At 42.7% G+C, this 18407-nt stretch overlaps 3 protein-coding genes across 3 annotated transcripts; all 3 read right to left on the bottom strand.

The window, feature by feature from the left end:
* Window positions 1-29: 29 nt before the first annotated feature.
* Window positions 30-3349, bottom strand: LOC134467819 (DNA damage-inducible transcript 4 protein-like). Its single transcript, XM_063221762.1, has 3 exons — window positions 3168-3349; window positions 2629-2850; window positions 30-2379 (listed from the first exon to the last, which is right to left on the bottom strand). The coding sequence occupies exons 2-3, from the start codon at window positions 2813-2815 to the stop codon at window positions 1889-1891; spliced, it is 678 nt and encodes a 225-aa protein (XP_063077832.1). The 5' UTR covers window positions 2816-2850; window positions 3168-3349; the 3' UTR covers window positions 30-1888.
* Window positions 3350-7602: 4253 nt separating this feature from the next.
* ddit4 (DNA-damage-inducible transcript 4) lies at window positions 7603-9915 on the bottom strand. Its single transcript, XM_063221755.1, has 3 exons — window positions 9589-9915; window positions 9050-9273; window positions 7603-8869 (listed from the first exon to the last, which is right to left on the bottom strand). The coding sequence occupies exons 2-3, from the start codon at window positions 9234-9236 to the stop codon at window positions 8382-8384; spliced, it is 675 nt and encodes a 224-aa protein (XP_063077825.1). The 5' UTR covers window positions 9237-9273; window positions 9589-9915; the 3' UTR covers window positions 7603-8381.
* A 5636-nt stretch (window positions 9916-15551) lies between these two features.
* anapc16 (anaphase promoting complex subunit 16) lies at window positions 15552-18393 on the bottom strand. Its single transcript, XM_063221757.1, has 4 exons — window positions 18295-18393; window positions 17442-17599; window positions 16696-16770; window positions 15552-15955 (listed from the first exon to the last, which is right to left on the bottom strand). The coding sequence occupies exons 2-4, from the start codon at window positions 17581-17583 to the stop codon at window positions 15846-15848; spliced, it is 327 nt and encodes a 108-aa protein (XP_063077827.1). The 5' UTR covers window positions 17584-17599; window positions 18295-18393; the 3' UTR covers window positions 15552-15845.
* Window positions 18394-18407: the final 14 nt, after the last annotated feature.

The raw sequence follows: 18407 nt of genomic DNA, 5'->3' as shown, positions 1-18407 counted from the left end.
CTCTCTCTCTCTCTCTCTCTCTCTCTCTCTCTCTCTCTCTCTCTCTCTCTCTCTCTCTCTCTCTCTCTCTCTCTCTCTCTCTCTCCCTTCTCCCATATGTTCCTCTTTCTCTCCTCTTCGGTCATTAGTACAATAAAAATCATACGTGCCACACTGCTTGTACTGGTGTCTGAGCCCCGGAGCTGTGGTTTTAGGCCATGAGCCATAGTTTACAGGGAGGGCCTACTGGCGTCACCAGTAGTGGTTGTGAAATCCTGAAGTTTTTTTTCTTTGTCAGTGCCATGATGATTCGCACGTTCACCAAACCCTCAGCACCTCATTCACATTCACACTCTAACCCTCCTCCCCCACTAGCTGATGGTCCCATCCCAAACCCATTCTATTGCTGCTATTCTGTATTATTCTGTAAACGACCCATTTCTCCCCCCGCCAAGGTGTTTAACAATTATCCCAGAAGCATACTTGAGAAAGCAGGTTACCGGTATGCACTTTTAACTCATTTTGGGTATATGAACGCAAGAGTCTGTGGTTAAGCTTTGGACACTTGGTAAATCAAAACCATACCGTATTTTTTTACTATTTGTATTGCAATAAGGCTCTTTCATTAAGGATGTCTTTTTCCCAATTGTTATTTTATTTCTAATTCAAATCCCCACAGCTCACATATTTTGAAATGCAGCTCTGTAATCCGTTACTCAAGCCTCTGCGTCAGTAAATCCAAAGCTGTGTAACTTCATGCACTTTCAGCACAGATTTAGCGTTCAGCTTCTGCAGCCCCATGGCCTTGTGTTGCATTGACAAAACCATGCAAATGTTCTCAAAAACAAAAATGATGCTTGAGAACGGCTAAAAAGTCAAAGAATGAGGCATGCACACAGCCTGTGTAATATTCAAGCCATGCAAATGTCACATTTTAAAATTTGCTGCTTTAAGAACTGCTAAGATTTTTAGGCATGTATATAACGTATATCCAAGCCAAAAAAAGAAACTGAAAAAGTCTGAACAAGTGGAGATATTGAAAATGGACTAAACCTTAAATGTCTGTTGCTTCAGTTAGTGACCACAGACTTTTGTGGCTTTGAGAATCACACACCTTGCAGATAAACCAACGCAATGAAAGTTGTATTCTACAGTGGGCTAATAGAATGTTTTAATCATATGAGGGACAATTTTTAAAGGTCATAAAAATAATTTATTGTAGTCTGACGTGTCTTTGATGATAGTACAAAAACAGTGCAATGTCATTTGAATATCAAATAAATGATGCATGTGAAAATGCAAGTCAATTAAAACAGCTGACAATTAAACAGAAAAAAGCTACACACCTCAGCACAGGCTGACATAACATGACATGTACATGTGTACATTAAAAAGAATGACTTCGACGTAACTTTTTGCTACATTTGCTCTTTGACCATTTAACCTAATGCCTATAGGTCCACTTTCACAGAATTTGAGGTAAAACGTTTTAGTTTTTTCCAGCGTAACAAACGTACAAAATGGCATCAAAACTTTGCAACCCATACAGTGGATTGACAGGTATTACAAAACGTGGGACAAAACAATGTAAGCCATATCCCGTTCCGTCTTACATCAGCACGACCACTTTGATGAACCTTGTGTGGTCTTTCTTGACAGTTATCACAAGACTAGATGGCCATGTGTACAGTGAAGACAACATCGGATATTGCACTCGTCTTTAAGATCTGAGAAACCATTCTCAAGGGATGGAGACATTACCGGCACCCCTCCATGATAACAATAACAAAAACATTCTTTCATCACAAAGAACTCAAGGACAGTCAGTTGGTTATTGAGCAGTGCTCAAACAGTTATAAATATATTTGTAAAAATATATATTAAAAAGGCTACTATATCTAAGTCCAGCTTAGCACTCTTCTATCAGCAACTCCTCAGAGCTGTAGAACTTTTTCTTGATGACCCGGAAGCCAGTGCTCAGTTTGAGTGCGTGCCTGACAACGGGTGCTGCATGAGACTTGTTGCTGAAGAGTCCTTGGATCTTGGGCCACAGGCCCTCAGAGTCCAACCTCAGCACCAGGGTCAGCTGGAACGTTGGGACAACGTAGGGATCGGCTGGTATCTGTCCCATGTTGACGCATGCATCCCCCTGCTCCACACACAGTTCAACTAGCGCCCCCCTGAGGCCACATGGCTCACTCTCAGCCAGGTGAACGAGCTCCTGGCCTATGTGTTCTAGAAGTTTCTCTGGTATGAGCAGCTTGCTACACCGCAAAGTGCTGTCTTTGGCTTCAATCAAACGGCGAGCTACTAAGGCAACGACTTCTTTTCTTAGGGTCTCATCCAGTGGGTCGTGAAACCAGTCGGAGTCTGCAGACAATTCAGGTATCGTGAACGACCCTGGAAGAGGACAAGAGGAACACAGGGATAGTTGGTCAACTGTGTCTAGGCCACAGGAGTTTACAATGTAACAAATTATAGTTACAAAGACTAGCTCGCACTAAATATCCTAATGTTCCTATGCCCATGTGAGATATTAGATAGCCTACAGTGCATCTTAGACTACAGTAGGCCTACATGTACTGGAATAATGCATTTCATCTGTGCTGTAACAATGTAACAAAACGTTCAAATGGCAAATAATTTTACCTGAGTCTGACATATCTCTACTCGTATCTGAGTCGAAGCAGTGGTCAGGGCTGGCTGCTCCACTGAACTCCGAGAGCTTCTGCACAAGTTTGCTCCAGGACAGACGCTTCGAGGCACCGTCAGCGGCCGGGGATGGGGGAAAGCTGCCATCGTCGGATGAAAGGCTTCCACGAAATTTCGCAGGCATGATTTTGAGGATGATTAATACTTTTCCGAGGTAATCTGTGGATACAACGATGAGAGACAGATAAGCTCAGGCTGAAGAAGGCAGCTCTTGAGAATGAATGAATGAATGAATGACTGAATAGCCTGCTATTGCTTATAGTTGCAGTGCTAAAAAGAGAAATATATATAACATCCTCCTGCTTCCATACATTGCTTCATATTACAGCAAATAACATGTATATTGACGGTTCTGACATTCTGTTCTTTTTAACATTGTCAGTGACATTGACTGGATTAAGCAGTTTGCTCTTTGTCTAAGGTTAACTCAACAATAGGCAGACACTACATTGACATCTTATCATTATGCCACTCACCGAATCTGGAATTGTTCAAGATCTTCTTCTTGTTCTTTTAGTCCAGGTTATGCCCGATTCTTTGTGACATTCAGGAAATTAATTGAAGAAACAACGGGATAGATCCGCGTATGTTTCATGGGCACACTCTCTCAAACCGATGACTCGTTCTGCACAGCCTAGTAACAGAACAAAGCTAGTTAAATAGCTTTGCAGCCTACGCGCTATAGCCACGCCTCCCCCTCACTTCTCAGCCAATGAAATTTCGAGGCACGTTTACAACGTTCTCTTTTGCCTGGTAACTCCAGTTCGACTTGAATCAGCAGGCAGCAGCCGAGTTACCCCATTGTCTGTTGGATAGGAAAACACCAATTGTCTCTGGCACGTAGGCAGGAGCTAGGCAAGTTAGGGCAAGCCCCCCTCTCCTCTTTAGCAGTAACCACAAAGTGGCATTGCATCATCTTATATTAACATGTAATTTGCTCAGGTTGTTTGTTTTATTTTCAGTTGATGCTAAATCTGAAACACTTAAATATATTTTGATGTTCCTACTGCATGAAATTGGCTAATATTTTAACAATGTCAATGTGTGACCCTTTTTCCATGCTACAAAATCAGTATACTCTGACCTACATTGATTCTCAGCAAAACCTGAAATAAATTCCTACAATGTTGTAGTTACAGTATTGTGTATAGAAACACAGTGTAAGAGAATGCAATTGTCTGATGAGTGGAAATGGTTTCATAGGCCTACATAAGCCTACTTGCATGCATGCATGCATTTGGTGTAGAACTCACATTGTAAAAGAAAATCACGACATTACTGCGTTCCGTATTCCTTCTAAGTTGTAGATTGCCTTGTTTTTTTTTACTTTATTTGTGCTTAACTTTTCCATGTCATTTTATCTGTGGCATAACCTTCAACGCTCCTCGATCATGTTTACTGCCATAGACTATCTATTTCTCTCTCAGCCAGCCACACAGCATGTGCTTTGTCAAATCAATCTGTACTGAATAGGCCTTACAAGGAAGGATCCATCGAGGTGGATGGTGTTTCACTTGCCCCCCTAAAAGGCTACAAGTCAGAATGGACAGAAATTCACATTTCCAAAGTAGATGGATGCAGTCCTACCACTCACTTCTGCTCTACACAGCAAAGGGGCATTCTTCTATCTGTGCAGAGCTCCACACTGAGTAAAATGAATTTAAAATGACCCTGTAGTCCAATCAAAGTAGTTTTGGGTAGATTGTTGACATATGGCAATTTTATTACTTTACATTACCATTTTTTTCTAGGTCATTTTATTTAACTTTATTTGATAGATATAGTATGTCATTAAAGTCAAAGTAACTTGTTTTCAACAACAGTGCAGTTACTGCTTTTTCGCTTTGTAGGGCAGTATTGTCAATAATATTAATACTTAATCGTGCCACATATTTAGTGTGCGTAAATAACGTCAATGTTTTGATTTTTCCCCTTCAAGTGTTGCATGAAGTTTTCACCAAGATCCTGTATTTACGATGGTAGAGTCTGAACACTGTATTAAGCCTTCTGCAGCATATCTCAAAGATTCTCACTGAGGTCTAAGTCTGGAATCTGACTATTAAGAGATGGCTGCTGTATTTCTTGATTTGACTCATTTTACCTAGCTATGTGGCCTACCCTACACATTTGCCAAACATCATCACTCTGTTAAATAACATTGAGCTGCATGGTTTGCATGAAGTTAGCTATACAAAATACTATTGTCGAAACTAGAGAGCAAAGGAAAACATACTCTGTGTTTTTGGGTTTTACTCTCTGGTGCAACCAGAACAGGACAATGCATCAAATAAAACAAAGGACTATGATGAGCAGGGCTTCGAACCGGTTCAAGGAACAAAAACCGAAAACGGGAACGAACGGAATTTTAAGCAATTTTATGAGGAGCAGAAACAGAAACGAAAACGAAATGGTCTTCAACTGTTCCTGAACAGAAACGTTATTCTGAAATCCACAAAACCGGTTAATAACGGTTTATTTCGTTCTCTATATATTTTATAAAATTTCACAAAAGCATACCCTGAAGCATACATTGAAGTGTTTGCGCTGTAGAGTTACTCTGGAAATTGGAGTTATTCTACATCATGCAGGGTTAGGAATTATAGCGCAAGATCTCCATATGGATAAAACTTAGAGCCAGGTAAGCAGTTTAGCACGTATCCAGAATGTGAGATCTGAATGTTTTTGGATACCGCCTGTGATTTAGCCTATTATTTTTGGGGATAGAATAGCTACTGTGTAAATCAAGGGCAAATACTAATGGGTACGCCTATTCTAGGTATATGATACAGTCCATCAAAATAAACTTGATAGGCCCGCAAAACACTTCCGGGAACGATAAGAACGAACGATATTTTGCGTTCCGAACCGGTTCAGGAACGAAATTGTGGTGCCGGAACGAATTCAGGAACGAAAACGTTAAATACAGGCCTACCTGAACCGTTCGGAACGGAACGATTGAAAAATAATTTCGTTTTCAAGCCCTGATGATGAGGACGCATCGCGATGAATAGTCTTATAATGTGTTATAAGTTATAAAGTTATTATTGTTCTCTGAGTCTGCAGTGCAGCCAGAGCCGCTGTGTCTGGGCCTCTTGCAGATTAGGTGGGGCCTGGTCCATGCTTTAGGTCCTCAGAGAAGACGACAGGGGTGGGACAAAGGTGTCAGTTGTCCTGGGTCCAGAAAAGGGGGGGCCCAGAATTGGGCCACATTACATTGTATGGATTGAGTTGAGTGGCGGGACCTTTCAGATGAATATGTCCCGGGCTCAGTCCATACTTCAGCTCCTACATGGAGACTTCAGGGCCAGGGCTGGGCCCCTGACCAACACGAGGGGCCCCATGGAGGCCTCAGGGCCAGAGCTGGGACCAGGGATATGTTGGTGGGGGTTTGGAGGTTGTCCCCTGAGAAAAAAAAGAAAATTCAGTTGTGGAAATTGTGATTTTGACGGATTATGAGAATGGGAATATAAAGGCTTAGACTTTAGCGCCCCTGACTTTTGCCTGGGCCCCTGGGCCCGGGCCCAGTAGGCCTGTGCAGTAGACTGTCAGTGCCTGGGCCCCTGGCCTTCCAGAGGGGCCCCTCTCACAGCAGTGCTGTTGCTTTGGAAAGAAATCTGAGACGGGAGACTAGAAAGGGTAGGGTAGGGGAGGGGGTTGGGCTGATAAGATACAATGTGGCTAGAAACTTTGAAGCGAAATAGCCATAGAGTATGCTGCTGACTGTGTCCTTTTATTTGTAGGTTATTTCGGATATAAACATCTGCTGAATGTAATGTAATTTAGTGTAATGTAATCTGATGTAGTGTGTGGACATATGACAAAACAACTACTATATGCATTTTGCATTGATCCTACTAAAGTAATTATGTTCTTGAATCCCCCTAAAATAAATTCTACACCATTGAGCATAGGTTACATTACATAATATTGCTTTACATGGGTATCTGATTTTGTCTTATTACATTCAAAGGATGAACGCTGAGCTCTTTTGCAGAGACACATAGACCGAACTTGTACAGATTGATAAAGAGGAGTGGGGTGGGGAACCTATGGCTCACAGGTGAGGCTGTCGTCTCTGGCCCCTGAAATAATTTGATGTAGTTTTAAATATGACACGTTTTGTAAAGCAATCTTAGAAAATAGATAGCAATACAAATAAGTTCTATTTTCAGGGGACCTAGTGAACGTGGTATATGTTGCAAAGGTGGCCACCTTCAATATAGGCCTAAAGTGCAGGGGGAAACCCTGGTTTCTGTTCCTAGTACGGCCCTTGGAGAACACATTTTAAGTGGCCCCTTGTATGAAAAAAGTTCCTCACCCCTGCAAGAGAGCTTCAGAGTACACATAGACACTCCAAAAGATAATGTTGCCTAATGACTTCATCATTAAGATCAAATCCTTAAACATCAGATCCTTTCATCAATCCTACTATCAGTTCCTTATCGTTTTAGTTCAATGTTGAACACCTACACACGCCACACTACCCTTGATTTTTTTCTGTGGCAGAGAACACTAGACCTATTGGTAAACCGAGAGCCTGAAACTCCTTGGTTACCCATTTGGGGGTCAATTTCTGACGGTCTTTAGTCAGCTGCGTGTCCTTTTGTATTCAAGGGATCACAACTTTTATCACCAATAGCTCAAGGCCCTCCACAGTGCAAACGACACTGCCGATGGGGCATCAGGAAGGAGACTTGGTTTACACCCCTCCTCCTGATGTGATGTCTATGTCCCCAGGATATGTGAAAGGGTGGGGAAATCATGAAGTCATCCAAGTTTCAGGACATCTCCGTGCTAGGCTTGAAGATCATATTACATGTCTGTATCCATAAAGATGTACTGAATAGATGCCTTGCATGCCAAATAAAGCTCATCTGCCTACATGCTAATCACAATACAGACACAGATTGTTTTCAGTCATAAAAATAATTTATTGTCGGAAGTTTTCTTTGATGAAAGTACAAAAACAGTGCAATGGAAGTATTTGAATATCAAATAAATTACGCATGTGAAAAATGCAAGTTGGTCAGAACCTTCTGGGAAAAAAAGAAGAAAAGAACCAAAAAACATGTGAACAACAAACAAAGGCAAATATGCAACACCAACATCAACATCAGAGGCATACTGACAAAGAAAACCCAACATGTATAAAATTTAAAAAAAGGTTTTGAACATTAAAAAAGGCATATATGTAATAGTTTTTTTCTTAAAAAATGCTACATGCTTCATAACCATACAGCTTGCTGTCCTGGTCTTGTTTCCTAAGAAACTTGAGGTAAACGTTTTCAGAGTAATAAACATCACACAAAAAAGGAGCACCACAACTTCCCATCCTATATAATGGATTGAAAACAGTGCAATACGCTGGATCTCAGCAACCCAGTTAAAAGCTATATTTGCTTACATGCTTGCTATATGTGTAAATACACGTGTACCTTATATTGTGGTCTTTGTTTACAGTAGCCATACTGTTAATATAAAGATTTCCAGTGGAAAAAAAACCGGGCATTAGACTTTTCTTAAAACTCTGAATGACTCGAGAGATGACAGAAACATCTACATGTCAAGACATTCTTTCATCATAAAGAACTATGACAAGCTGTGCGTTATTTAGCAGTGCTCCCCTCTCTCCCACCAATAGATTATAAACTGTATACTGTATAGTTCAATAAAATCTGACATGGTCTTGATCAGCACTCTTCTATCAGCAACTCCTCAGAGCTGTAGAACTTTTTCTTGATGACCCGGAAGCCAGTGCTCAGTTTGAGTGCGTGCCTGACAACGGGTGCTGCATGAGACTTGTTGCTGAAGAGTCCTTGGATCTTGGGCCACAGGCCCTCAGAGTCCAACCTCAGCACCAGGGTCAGCTGGAACGTTGGGACAACGTAGGGATCGGCTGGTATCTGTCCCATGTTGACGCAAGCATCCCCCTGCTCCACACACAGTTCGACTAGCGCCCCCCTGAGGCCACATGGCTCACTCTCAGCCAGGTGAACGAGCTCCTGGCTAATGTGTTCAAGAAGTTTTTCTGGTATGAGCAGCTTGCTACACCGCAAAGTGCTGTCTTTGGCTTCAATCAAACGGCGAGCTATTAAGGCAACGACTTCTTTTCTTAGAGTCTCCTCCAGTGGGTCGTGGAACCAGTCGGAGTCAGGATAGTCAGGTACGTCAAAGGACCCTGTAAGACAAAAATGAACACTTGTTAGCTAAGCAGCCTGCTCAAAGACACGGCGAGAACAGACAAGAGAAGAACCATCGTCACGATTAGCTTTTGTGGTACTAGGCTAATGAACTCAAGAATCAAAGAACACCAGCAAATACGTTATACTGCACAGTAACAAAGCCAACCAAAGCTTACCTGAGTCGGACAAATCTCCACTCTCGGCATCTGAGTCCATCTGACCAGTGCTCGGCGTTCCGCTGAACTCCGTGAGTTTCTGAACGAGTTTACTCCAAGACAGACGCTTTGAGGCACTCTCTGCTGAAGGCGATGGAGGAAAACTTCCATCGTCCGAAGAAAGGCTACCACAAAATTTCTCAGGCATGATTTCGTAATTTATTATGTCAAGTAGTCAGTGCAATCTGTGAAAAGGGCGAAAGAGAGACAGTTGGTAAGTTCAGGGCTCGAGCAATCATCTGCAGTGCACAAAGGAATGGAAATGGAACGGGAAACAAACATCTGCTGTTACGTTCACTATTTTAAACAAAATGCAGTCAAACCCAAGTAGGCTATACAAAACATCCTGCAGCCTAGATGTCCTGCCTCCAATGTACAAACTCACAAATCAATGTTAGCTGTAATATTTTACGTGTATGGTCGGCTCTGGTCTGCACTAGCAAACAAAAGTAGCTGTTTGCCTGAAAATAAGGTTATGGCGTCCATGACAATACACTTACCGAATGAGCAATGGTTTGATATCTTGTTGTTGATACAGTTTTCCCGTTGGTTTCACGTTAAAATCCAAGAAAATAACTCTGTTCATGAAACAAAGGGCTGAACTGCACTGCCCTACGTTGCGTCTATCCGCTCTCGAAGTCAAGCATTACAGCAAAACTCAGCTGCGAAAACAAAGCTTTTAAAAGAGCCTCAGAGCAGGCACGGTTTGACACGCCCCATCCACACTTCTCAGCCAATGACATTCCTGGACACGTTCACAGCGTTCTTTTCTGCCTAGTGAGATGGTGTTGGGCTTCGATCAATGAGGCAGCAGAGTTGCTCTATTGTCTGCGAGACCTTGGAAAAACACCAAGGATACCTATTGTCTCTGTGCTAACAAGTCAGGGCAAAACCAAAAGAAACTATCGAGTAGTCACAGTGGCACAGTGTCATGTGCCATTAAAATACAGGATGCTGTGCTTAAATTCAGTGTTTGTTGCAATTGCGTATTCTATCTTAACAAAGGACTTATCCTTATCTGCTGAAGTTTGCACCCTTTGATGCTTGATTATGCCTGTATGGTGGTCTTTGGGCATTAAATTAAGCTTTGTTGTTACCAGAAGCAATGGACCACTCAGTTGATTTTATTTATATTGAGCTTATTTTTAAATAACACACTTAAAGTGTTCATTGACTGACTGTGCAGTTGAATGCAGTGACTGCTTGTGACTATATGCACATTCATTTCCATCTTCATATAGCCTACCATATACCAAATTGTAACATCTCTTTCTTTTCAGTGATCAGAAACTTGCACACACAGTAAAAGAGAACAAAGCTGACAACATATATGGGGTCATATACAGTTTGCATAATGCAATCAATGGGGCATCCCCATTGCTACTATACTACTATGTTACACAGCTTTTCACAAAGACATGCTCTTCTTCTGCTCTCTCCAGATGATAATCACCACCACCACCATCATCATCATCATCATCACATTTTTCTCTGTGCAAAAGTTCACTTCACTTCCCCAAAATATTGCGAAACTGCTTTTCCTGGAGTACAGAATTGCCATTGGCAAGTCTGCTTGGAATACTCAGAAAACTATACTGCAGAGAGAGAGAGAGAGAGAGAGAGAGAGAGAGAGAGAGAGAGAGAGAGAGAGAGAGAGAGAGAGAGAGAGAAACACACACAAAAAAAGAGGAGGGGGAGCACAAAAGTATTGGACCGCAGCCAAATATCACAGATTGTAACGTACAGTAACAACACGTGAGGGCAGAACAGGCTGTTCTGTGGGGGCGGGGTTACGAGAGGAACTGGGGAGAAAATAAAGGCACGTGTGTTGTGGGCCGGCCCTCTTCCTACTGTATTATAGGACCGCTGACAGTTTTGGTTGGGCCCGGGACAAGGCCATCTGGAAGGCACCTCCACTTAATACATACAATGTGAGGACTCAACTCTGGGCCCCGGCTTTCCCTGGGCCCGGGGCAGCAGACCCCTTTGCCCCCCTGTCAAGCTTCCCAGCTGTCTTGTACAAGATATACAGGCAGAGAGGCCGGCAAGAGTTGGACAAAGGGGTCCATTGTCCCGGGCCCAGGGAGAGAGGAGGGGTCAGGATCGGGTCCCCTTTGCATTACATGTATTGAGAAGGAGGGGGGTTTTGCATACTTTTGTCCCAGGCCCAGCCAAAGCTGTCAGTGGCCCTGTGTACAGTACATGAAATGTGAGGTGGGGGTATGTGGGGGCTTGCATCAGTTTTTGAGGAAGTTTTACTGCTGTGTTGTAAACCCTACGATATGGACAATAAATCATGGGTTCATAATTAAGTCTCGGTGAAAGTGTAGCTCTTTATAAAATACCATCACAGCGACACAGAGTATGGTGTTTCCTTTGGGGAGGGGAGTGTTTACTTTGGGAAGGGACTTGCACTGACATAGGACACCAGAGAGTGAAGCATTCATTTTGCAGGCTTTAGGACCCAGCGGTATGTCCCAGACGGTTGGTGCACGCCCATCTTTGGAATACAAAGCAGACAATTACTCGAAGCCTAGTACAGCACATTCTGTCCACCCACCAGTAGGTTTCGCCCTCTGTGGTTGTTTTTCCTCTTTCGGATGAGAACACGGCATGACTGTTTATCACCCCTCCACGGTACATTTCCACAGTTTTTGTGTACGGCCGGGCCTCGCCTGCCAGAACCCATTCATTGTAAACACATATGTCATACTCTGCAGCTCTAGAAGAATGCACACTAAGGAGTACATGCATCGAAGAGTCCATCACCCATTCACTGTTTGCGGATGACGTAATGCAATGCTGCTGACAATATTGAGATTGTTTTGAGGGGACCCTGTATGCATAATCGTGTGCTACATATGGATGCATAAGCACACAAGACAATACAGTGATTTAAAAAGAGGGTGGTCTATTTGGGTGGACAACATAAGTGGGTTGGCTAATCTCATTTGGAATGCAATTCTTTAGTGTCTGCATCATGAATATGCAAACACTGACACATAAACACCAGTGTTTTGTGTTATTGTTTATGCATACCTTTGTCTCTTGCCTTTGCTGGCTCTCTGATAGCTTTAACCATAAATCTGCCATCTGAGCGTATGGACTTGAAGGAGCGGGGGATGGGAGCAAGGAAAGTAGGCAGGCCAGGCAGGCCAGGCAAGCATGTGGCAAGGAAGGGGGATATTAAAAATTAATGGGTGAATGTATGGCAGGACAGGCGTGTGGATAAACAATACCCCACTGCTGTGCTGTGCAGGGATTCAGACACAAGATAGTCAATGGTCTTGGCTCTCCAGGATCCCCCCCACCCGCACCGCACACGTCACACAGCCTCCACGCGTTCCCCTGAATGGGGTGACAGGAGGCCACATAATAGAGAGAGAGGACACATGGTGGTGGCTACAATGCAATTGTTTTCAAAGGCCTAGCATGTGTCTTTAGAGGGGGGAGGTGGGTTTTTTTTATTGGATACTTGGCCAGCAAAATGGTTTTGGATGTGGTGCTGGAAATATTCTTGAGTTTGGACAAAAATACACAATACAGGCCTCATTCCTAGAAAGTAGCTGCAGAGAAAAGAACATTGGCAGTGGGAGAGACTTCTTCTGTGTAGTTTTATGGCATCCTCCACTGCCATAAAGAAAGAAAAAGAGCTGTTGTTTTAAAGGCTTGGCTGAGGACTTTTTATTGTCGAGAGAGAGAAGAAAACAATTCAAGAAGTTATTGAGCTAGAACATTCTGTCCAACAACAGTCTCAAGATTACTGTAGTCCACTCATTTAATTTAACAACTGCTGTGCTGCAAAGTGTTATTTAGAGGACTAGAAGGGCACAACAATGAGCTTGCCCAACTCGCGTAAACAACCTGTTGCCTCTTAGCAGGTGTTTCAACACTAATGCCAGCCCAGCTCGAAATAGCAAGCACACAAGCTTGCAGGTGCATTGGCAAGTCGTAAAAATACTTTTTGCCAGAACAGCCCGGTTTTATTTGCAGTCAAGCAAACAATGGCAGCCACATTTGGCTACAAAATGAGATATGGGTCTTGACCCCGTGGAGCCGTGTCAGTGTTGGGCTGCACTGATGGGCTTTCATCTTGTGGTGGTGACCACATGCCTTTGCACTGTTCGACACCTGATTTAAAATGACATGCCAGGGATCTTCCAACTCAGCATTGAAGGTTTCAGTATACAGGTGTATTGTACATAATAGCCTTGACTTCACAGACCCCGACAACACAGCATTTTTTAATTCAGCCCTTTCCGAGATCCTGGACATTGTAAGTATGTTAAGACGCTTTTTGAAAATGTAAACAAACCAATGTCCCCTATAAAATGTCCAGGATCTCAGAAACAGATGGGGAAAATGCAACTTCGTTGGGTACTGGCAAGTCAAGGGTAGCATGAGCAATGCAACTATATGTTGGCAGGAATAAATTGGCAGGAATTAATAATTATTAATAATAATGATAATAATTAGTCTGAAACTTTCTGATGATTTCAAGCGTAGAACAATTTCCTGCATTATGCCCTGTATTTAAATTAAATGTGCATCACTGTCCATGTCATCAGCACGGAAGATAGTCATTCCACGGAAGCAATTGAGGTCAAAGGCACAGAACTCAAGAAGATTGTGTTCACAATTCTAGATAGGGACGGAAACACAGAATGCACCGTTCCTAAAGCAATGCCAGCCAAATAACCTGACCTCTTGACGAAGCGTGCCGTCAGGTCCTTCCAGTAAGTAAAGCCAAGCTAATCTGCGCCCGGGTCTAAATAGGTGGCTGTGACCTCAGCTCAGAGAACAGTCGGGAACTGTTTATGCAAACGAGACTGTAGGCCTACGCATGGAGCAAGGACCCTTCACCTTCACGCAACGTCAGACCAACTGAGTGTGAGCGAAGCGAAGGCCGCCACGTGTTGCATCTATTATCTCTCTAAATCAGACACACACCACACAATTAAGACTCCTTACGTTAACATTATACAGGGTATTATTTCAAGATAACATAGGGTTATGTCCACCTGATACCACAACCTCAGTATGCCAACTAGATAACGGCATGCAAGGGTTCATCGATTCATTGCATTACGTTTGAGCACTCAGCAGGCACTTGACCCAGCACAGGTTGCAGTACAGGCATTGTAGAGTTGTGTAGACTACATATTACATTACATTACACTTAGCTGACACGTTTATCCAAAGTGACTTAGTTATTTTCAGGGTATTGGTTACAGTCCATGGAGCAATGTGAGGGTAGGTGCCTTGCTCAAGGACACTTCAGCCATGTATGGAGAGATGCAGGGAGAGATAAGAGTGGGATTCCAACCCACAACCCTCCTCCCTAACCATTAGGCCAAGGCTGCCCCTAATAGATGCTTTGGTCATGGGCACTAAACCCATTGGGAAGTGACCAGGAGACCACCCAGATTCTTCTGTCTGGTGCGAGATTCCAACCTATGACCCTCCAATCCTAGGTTTTTAAATACTAGCTAACAGCTGCCCCAATTCAAGCATTCCTCTAAAACAGACAATTAAAGGTGTAGGCCAAGTGGCCTACTATGTAGGATGGTGGCCAGACAAGGTATCGAAACTGTGCCGCCTCAAATTTGATCTTTTCATGAATATTTATGAAATTTAAACCTATTGTTACTAGTCTGACCAAAAAGTACCATCATTTTTGCAGCTAAAAATTTCTATTTTTGGAAATTCAGAATGGCAGACCATGGAGAGGATTTCTATTTTCATGTATGAAAAGTGCAATTTGCAGAGTAATAATGAATACTTAGAATTTGATGGTGGCAGACAGTAAGTATTTGTTAAAAAGGTAACATTTATGAAAGAGCAGCATAAATTGTGGAAATTAACTACTGGAAATATTATACAGTGCACCTTTAAGTTACTGAATCAGGTTAAAGCTCCAACCGTCTGACCTGGGAGCAGGGCCACAGTAGCACATACAGTAGGTAAAAAAAAAGAGTGAGAGTCCGCTTCAACCAGGATTTTTTGCGACATTTTGGGTCCATGCATCTGAATCGGTGGGGAAAAAACCCTCACTAGTCATTCTAGTTGGCCATCATAGAAGCTCCAAATGTAGTGCAACAATTCATCAGAGGCACAGTAGTGGTGGGTCAGTAATATCTTTCATCACTCCCATCCTGACAAGAGACAACATTTTATCACCATCATTAATTGTACCACCCACACTTGTACCCTAGATCACTGTGTGTGTGTGTGTGAAGTAATCAACTTTATATCTCCCTCTTTGATCATTGCATAGACAGGCTGGTTCAGGACGGAAGAGGGTGGTAGGAGTGAAGGAAGGATGAAAGCATAGATATAGGAACAGTGTAGATGTCAGTGGATGAAAGACAAGGTAGCAGTTTCAGTCAGTTGAAAAAAAAAACCCAACTATCTTTGGGCCAATTCTGATCCTTGGAGAAAAAAAACAGCAAACAGATCTAACTGTTGTAAACCAAGGTAATATAATAATTTTATTCAACATAATTTGACATATATTTGCATTTGTAATTCATGAGAGTCCCGATTTGTCCATGGGTTGTGGCAAAAGAGAGGTCATGAAAGAAACTGCATTGCAAAAAACACTTGTACAGAACATGGTTTTGGCAAGATTGGATCCTATAAAAAATGATTACCAAGTAGACATTCTAGATGTATTGAAATTAGAAACTAATTTCCCCCAGTATCTAACCAATTCACTCCTTGTGGTAACCAGCACGTCACATCAGTCCGTTTTTATTCATGAGGTGGTGAATCCTAAAAGCTGTTCGATAGGTTTATACCGCCATTCGTCTGCCTCCAGTTCCTCGACCAGGCTGGCCAACTTCTCCATCCGAGACACTTGTTGGTCTGAAAGGACATGACCAGCATTAGTACCGGTTTGAACACATTTTGTAATGTAAATACAGTTAGGGGGTATTTAATTCATCAGTTAGTCGATTCAATTCGGCATCCCAATTGGTTTTGTCTAGCCTCAATACTTGAAACTGGTTATGACCAATCACTGTGGTTGTCACATCTGGGAAAACAGCTGCTTGGGGATAACTGTGCATGTGCGTGCATGTGTGCGTGCATGCGCGCGCGCGCGTGTGTGTGTATGCATAGCACTGAGTCAACTGCAATGACTATACTAAAATAAAGTGAGGGCTACTGCGATACAAATAAATTGTGCTTGATTGATATAGTTAATGCCTTTAAGCATTTGTGTGGGTATGGCAAGGTTAATCTGAGAAGAAAAAAAGGCAAACAATTGTAGGCGATTTCATTGTGAGGCACTTAAACGTCACAGCATCCGTGGGATGTCTTGGAGGTAAAGAATTACTTTGATCAAGCATGACCTGAATATAGAACATTTCGTATCATCTAAGGATAATATATGAGCACAAAAATAAACCCCAAAAGTACACAAAAAGGTTGTTGGCAGCAGTATGCAGTTTTCCCAGATGTTATAGTAATGAGGATGGAACGCCAGAGGGCATTTCAGTTTTATCAGTTGTTCATGCGGTCAGGCATGAGTTTGACTGAATGAACACAAACACAGTCATGGTATGCTCAGAAACCAAGCTATTCATTCAAAATGGCAAACTCACCTTGCTTCACCTGCTTCAGTGTTGTGGCAACTTGATAGCTGAATACAGATTCACATAAAAATCTATCGGAGCCATCTGAAACACAGTGGAATCAGATCAGTCAACCAAGGGCCTATAACACAAAGCTGGTTCAGGATAAGTTAAGGTTAAGTTAAGAGGTAAATAATCTAATAGAAAACACAGAGTCCTCATTTTCTTCAGAAAAGCTCTTGTATTAGATGATTTATCTCTTAACTTAACCTTAACTTACCCTGAACCAGCTTTGTAGTATGCCCTATTCTTTGGAAGGCAACACAACAACGATGAGATGAATACACTTGACAGGAAAATAGTTGTTATACAATGTGCCCTATTAATGTGAGACTTTTCACGAGTTCTACAGTATGCACGAGTTATTGCTAGAGTAATGACACAAAAAAGGTTCTGTCAAGCGGGCAGAATCTGAACCACTGAACGAGCAAGCAGTCCAGAGAGCACGTCTTCAGTAGTGACGTGAGTGACCTAGTAGTAAACATAGGTAGTTGGACTCAGGGGCCCAACACAGACTCACGTCAAATGGCTGGCTCAGCCAATGACCATGAATAAGTTGCTTTCAAGTGCCAAAGTTTTACGTAAGACTTCGATGACTGTGCCAATTTTCATTCAGGACAGGCCACACTGGTATAATTGAGTAAGTTGGTGTAATTGCCTCTACATCACAAAACAACTTCAAAAGACTTGTTCAGTGTGCTGGCAGCGTCACCCACCTTCCATCATTTCGCCAGCTCCTTTGGGGTACGTGTAGAGGACTTTGCGAGGAGGAATGAGCTCAGAGGCGCTAAACCCAGAGCCTGTGACCGAGCTACCACTCACTCCCCCCGCGGACGAGGAGGAAGAGGACGCAGCCATTCTGCCTGAGGACTGGCTGTAAAGAAGAAGAAAAAAAAAACAGGCAGCGCGTTTGCTTTGTTATTATGTGTTAATAAAAATTAACCCCCTGGAGTGTTTAAAAGGATGCCACTATTTTGATTCCCTGATTGACGCACGCTCCCAACGCAGGACGCTCCCCTGTCGGCTCGCTCCCACTAGCCAGTCTATCGGTCCCACCGCCATATAACGGAGCTAGTTATCTTTTGATGTTAGTTTTTTTGTTTCTAACAGTAACCTTAACCCTAAACCTAACCCTAAATTGCTTGTATGTGGCAGTGTATACGTGAAATATAATCGGGTGGGACTACACGTCCGGGAGTGATAGAAACACCTGGGACTGCACGTCCGGGAGCGATCTCAGTTGGGAGTGTCCATCTACCACCGAACAATTTAGCATCATAGTGAACTTAGCATAACTTAGCAGAGGCTAGCCGGTCAAACTCAGACAACTCAAACTCATGCAAAGCGATGAAACCAATGAACACAAATCATGTGCATTTGATGATAGGCTATGATGAAAGATTAGTTACCCACGGACCTCAAGGCTTTGGCTAAGCTCAAATTGACGCAACCTAATAATTAGCTGACTTTATAGCCATGTTTCTAAAAACTCAGACGAATTTTCAACACGGTGAGCACACAAATCGTGCATAACAACTCGATACATAGACAAAAGCATTGCTCACTTACCTGATACAGCGCGTCTCCGAAATTGAAAAACAATGCCTGTGTGCCTAGTCGTAAACAAAAAATGTTCAGAACGATTTGTTTATTTCCTCTTTGAAATCCTCAGTGTAAATAAA

This window comes from Engraulis encrasicolus, chromosome 17 (assembly GCF_034702125.1).
Source record: "Engraulis encrasicolus isolate BLACKSEA-1 chromosome 17, IST_EnEncr_1.0, whole genome shotgun sequence".
NCBI lineage: Eukaryota > Metazoa > Chordata > Actinopteri > Clupeiformes > Engraulidae > Engraulis > Engraulis encrasicolus.
This window is presented reverse-complemented; position numbering and strand designations above follow the sequence as displayed.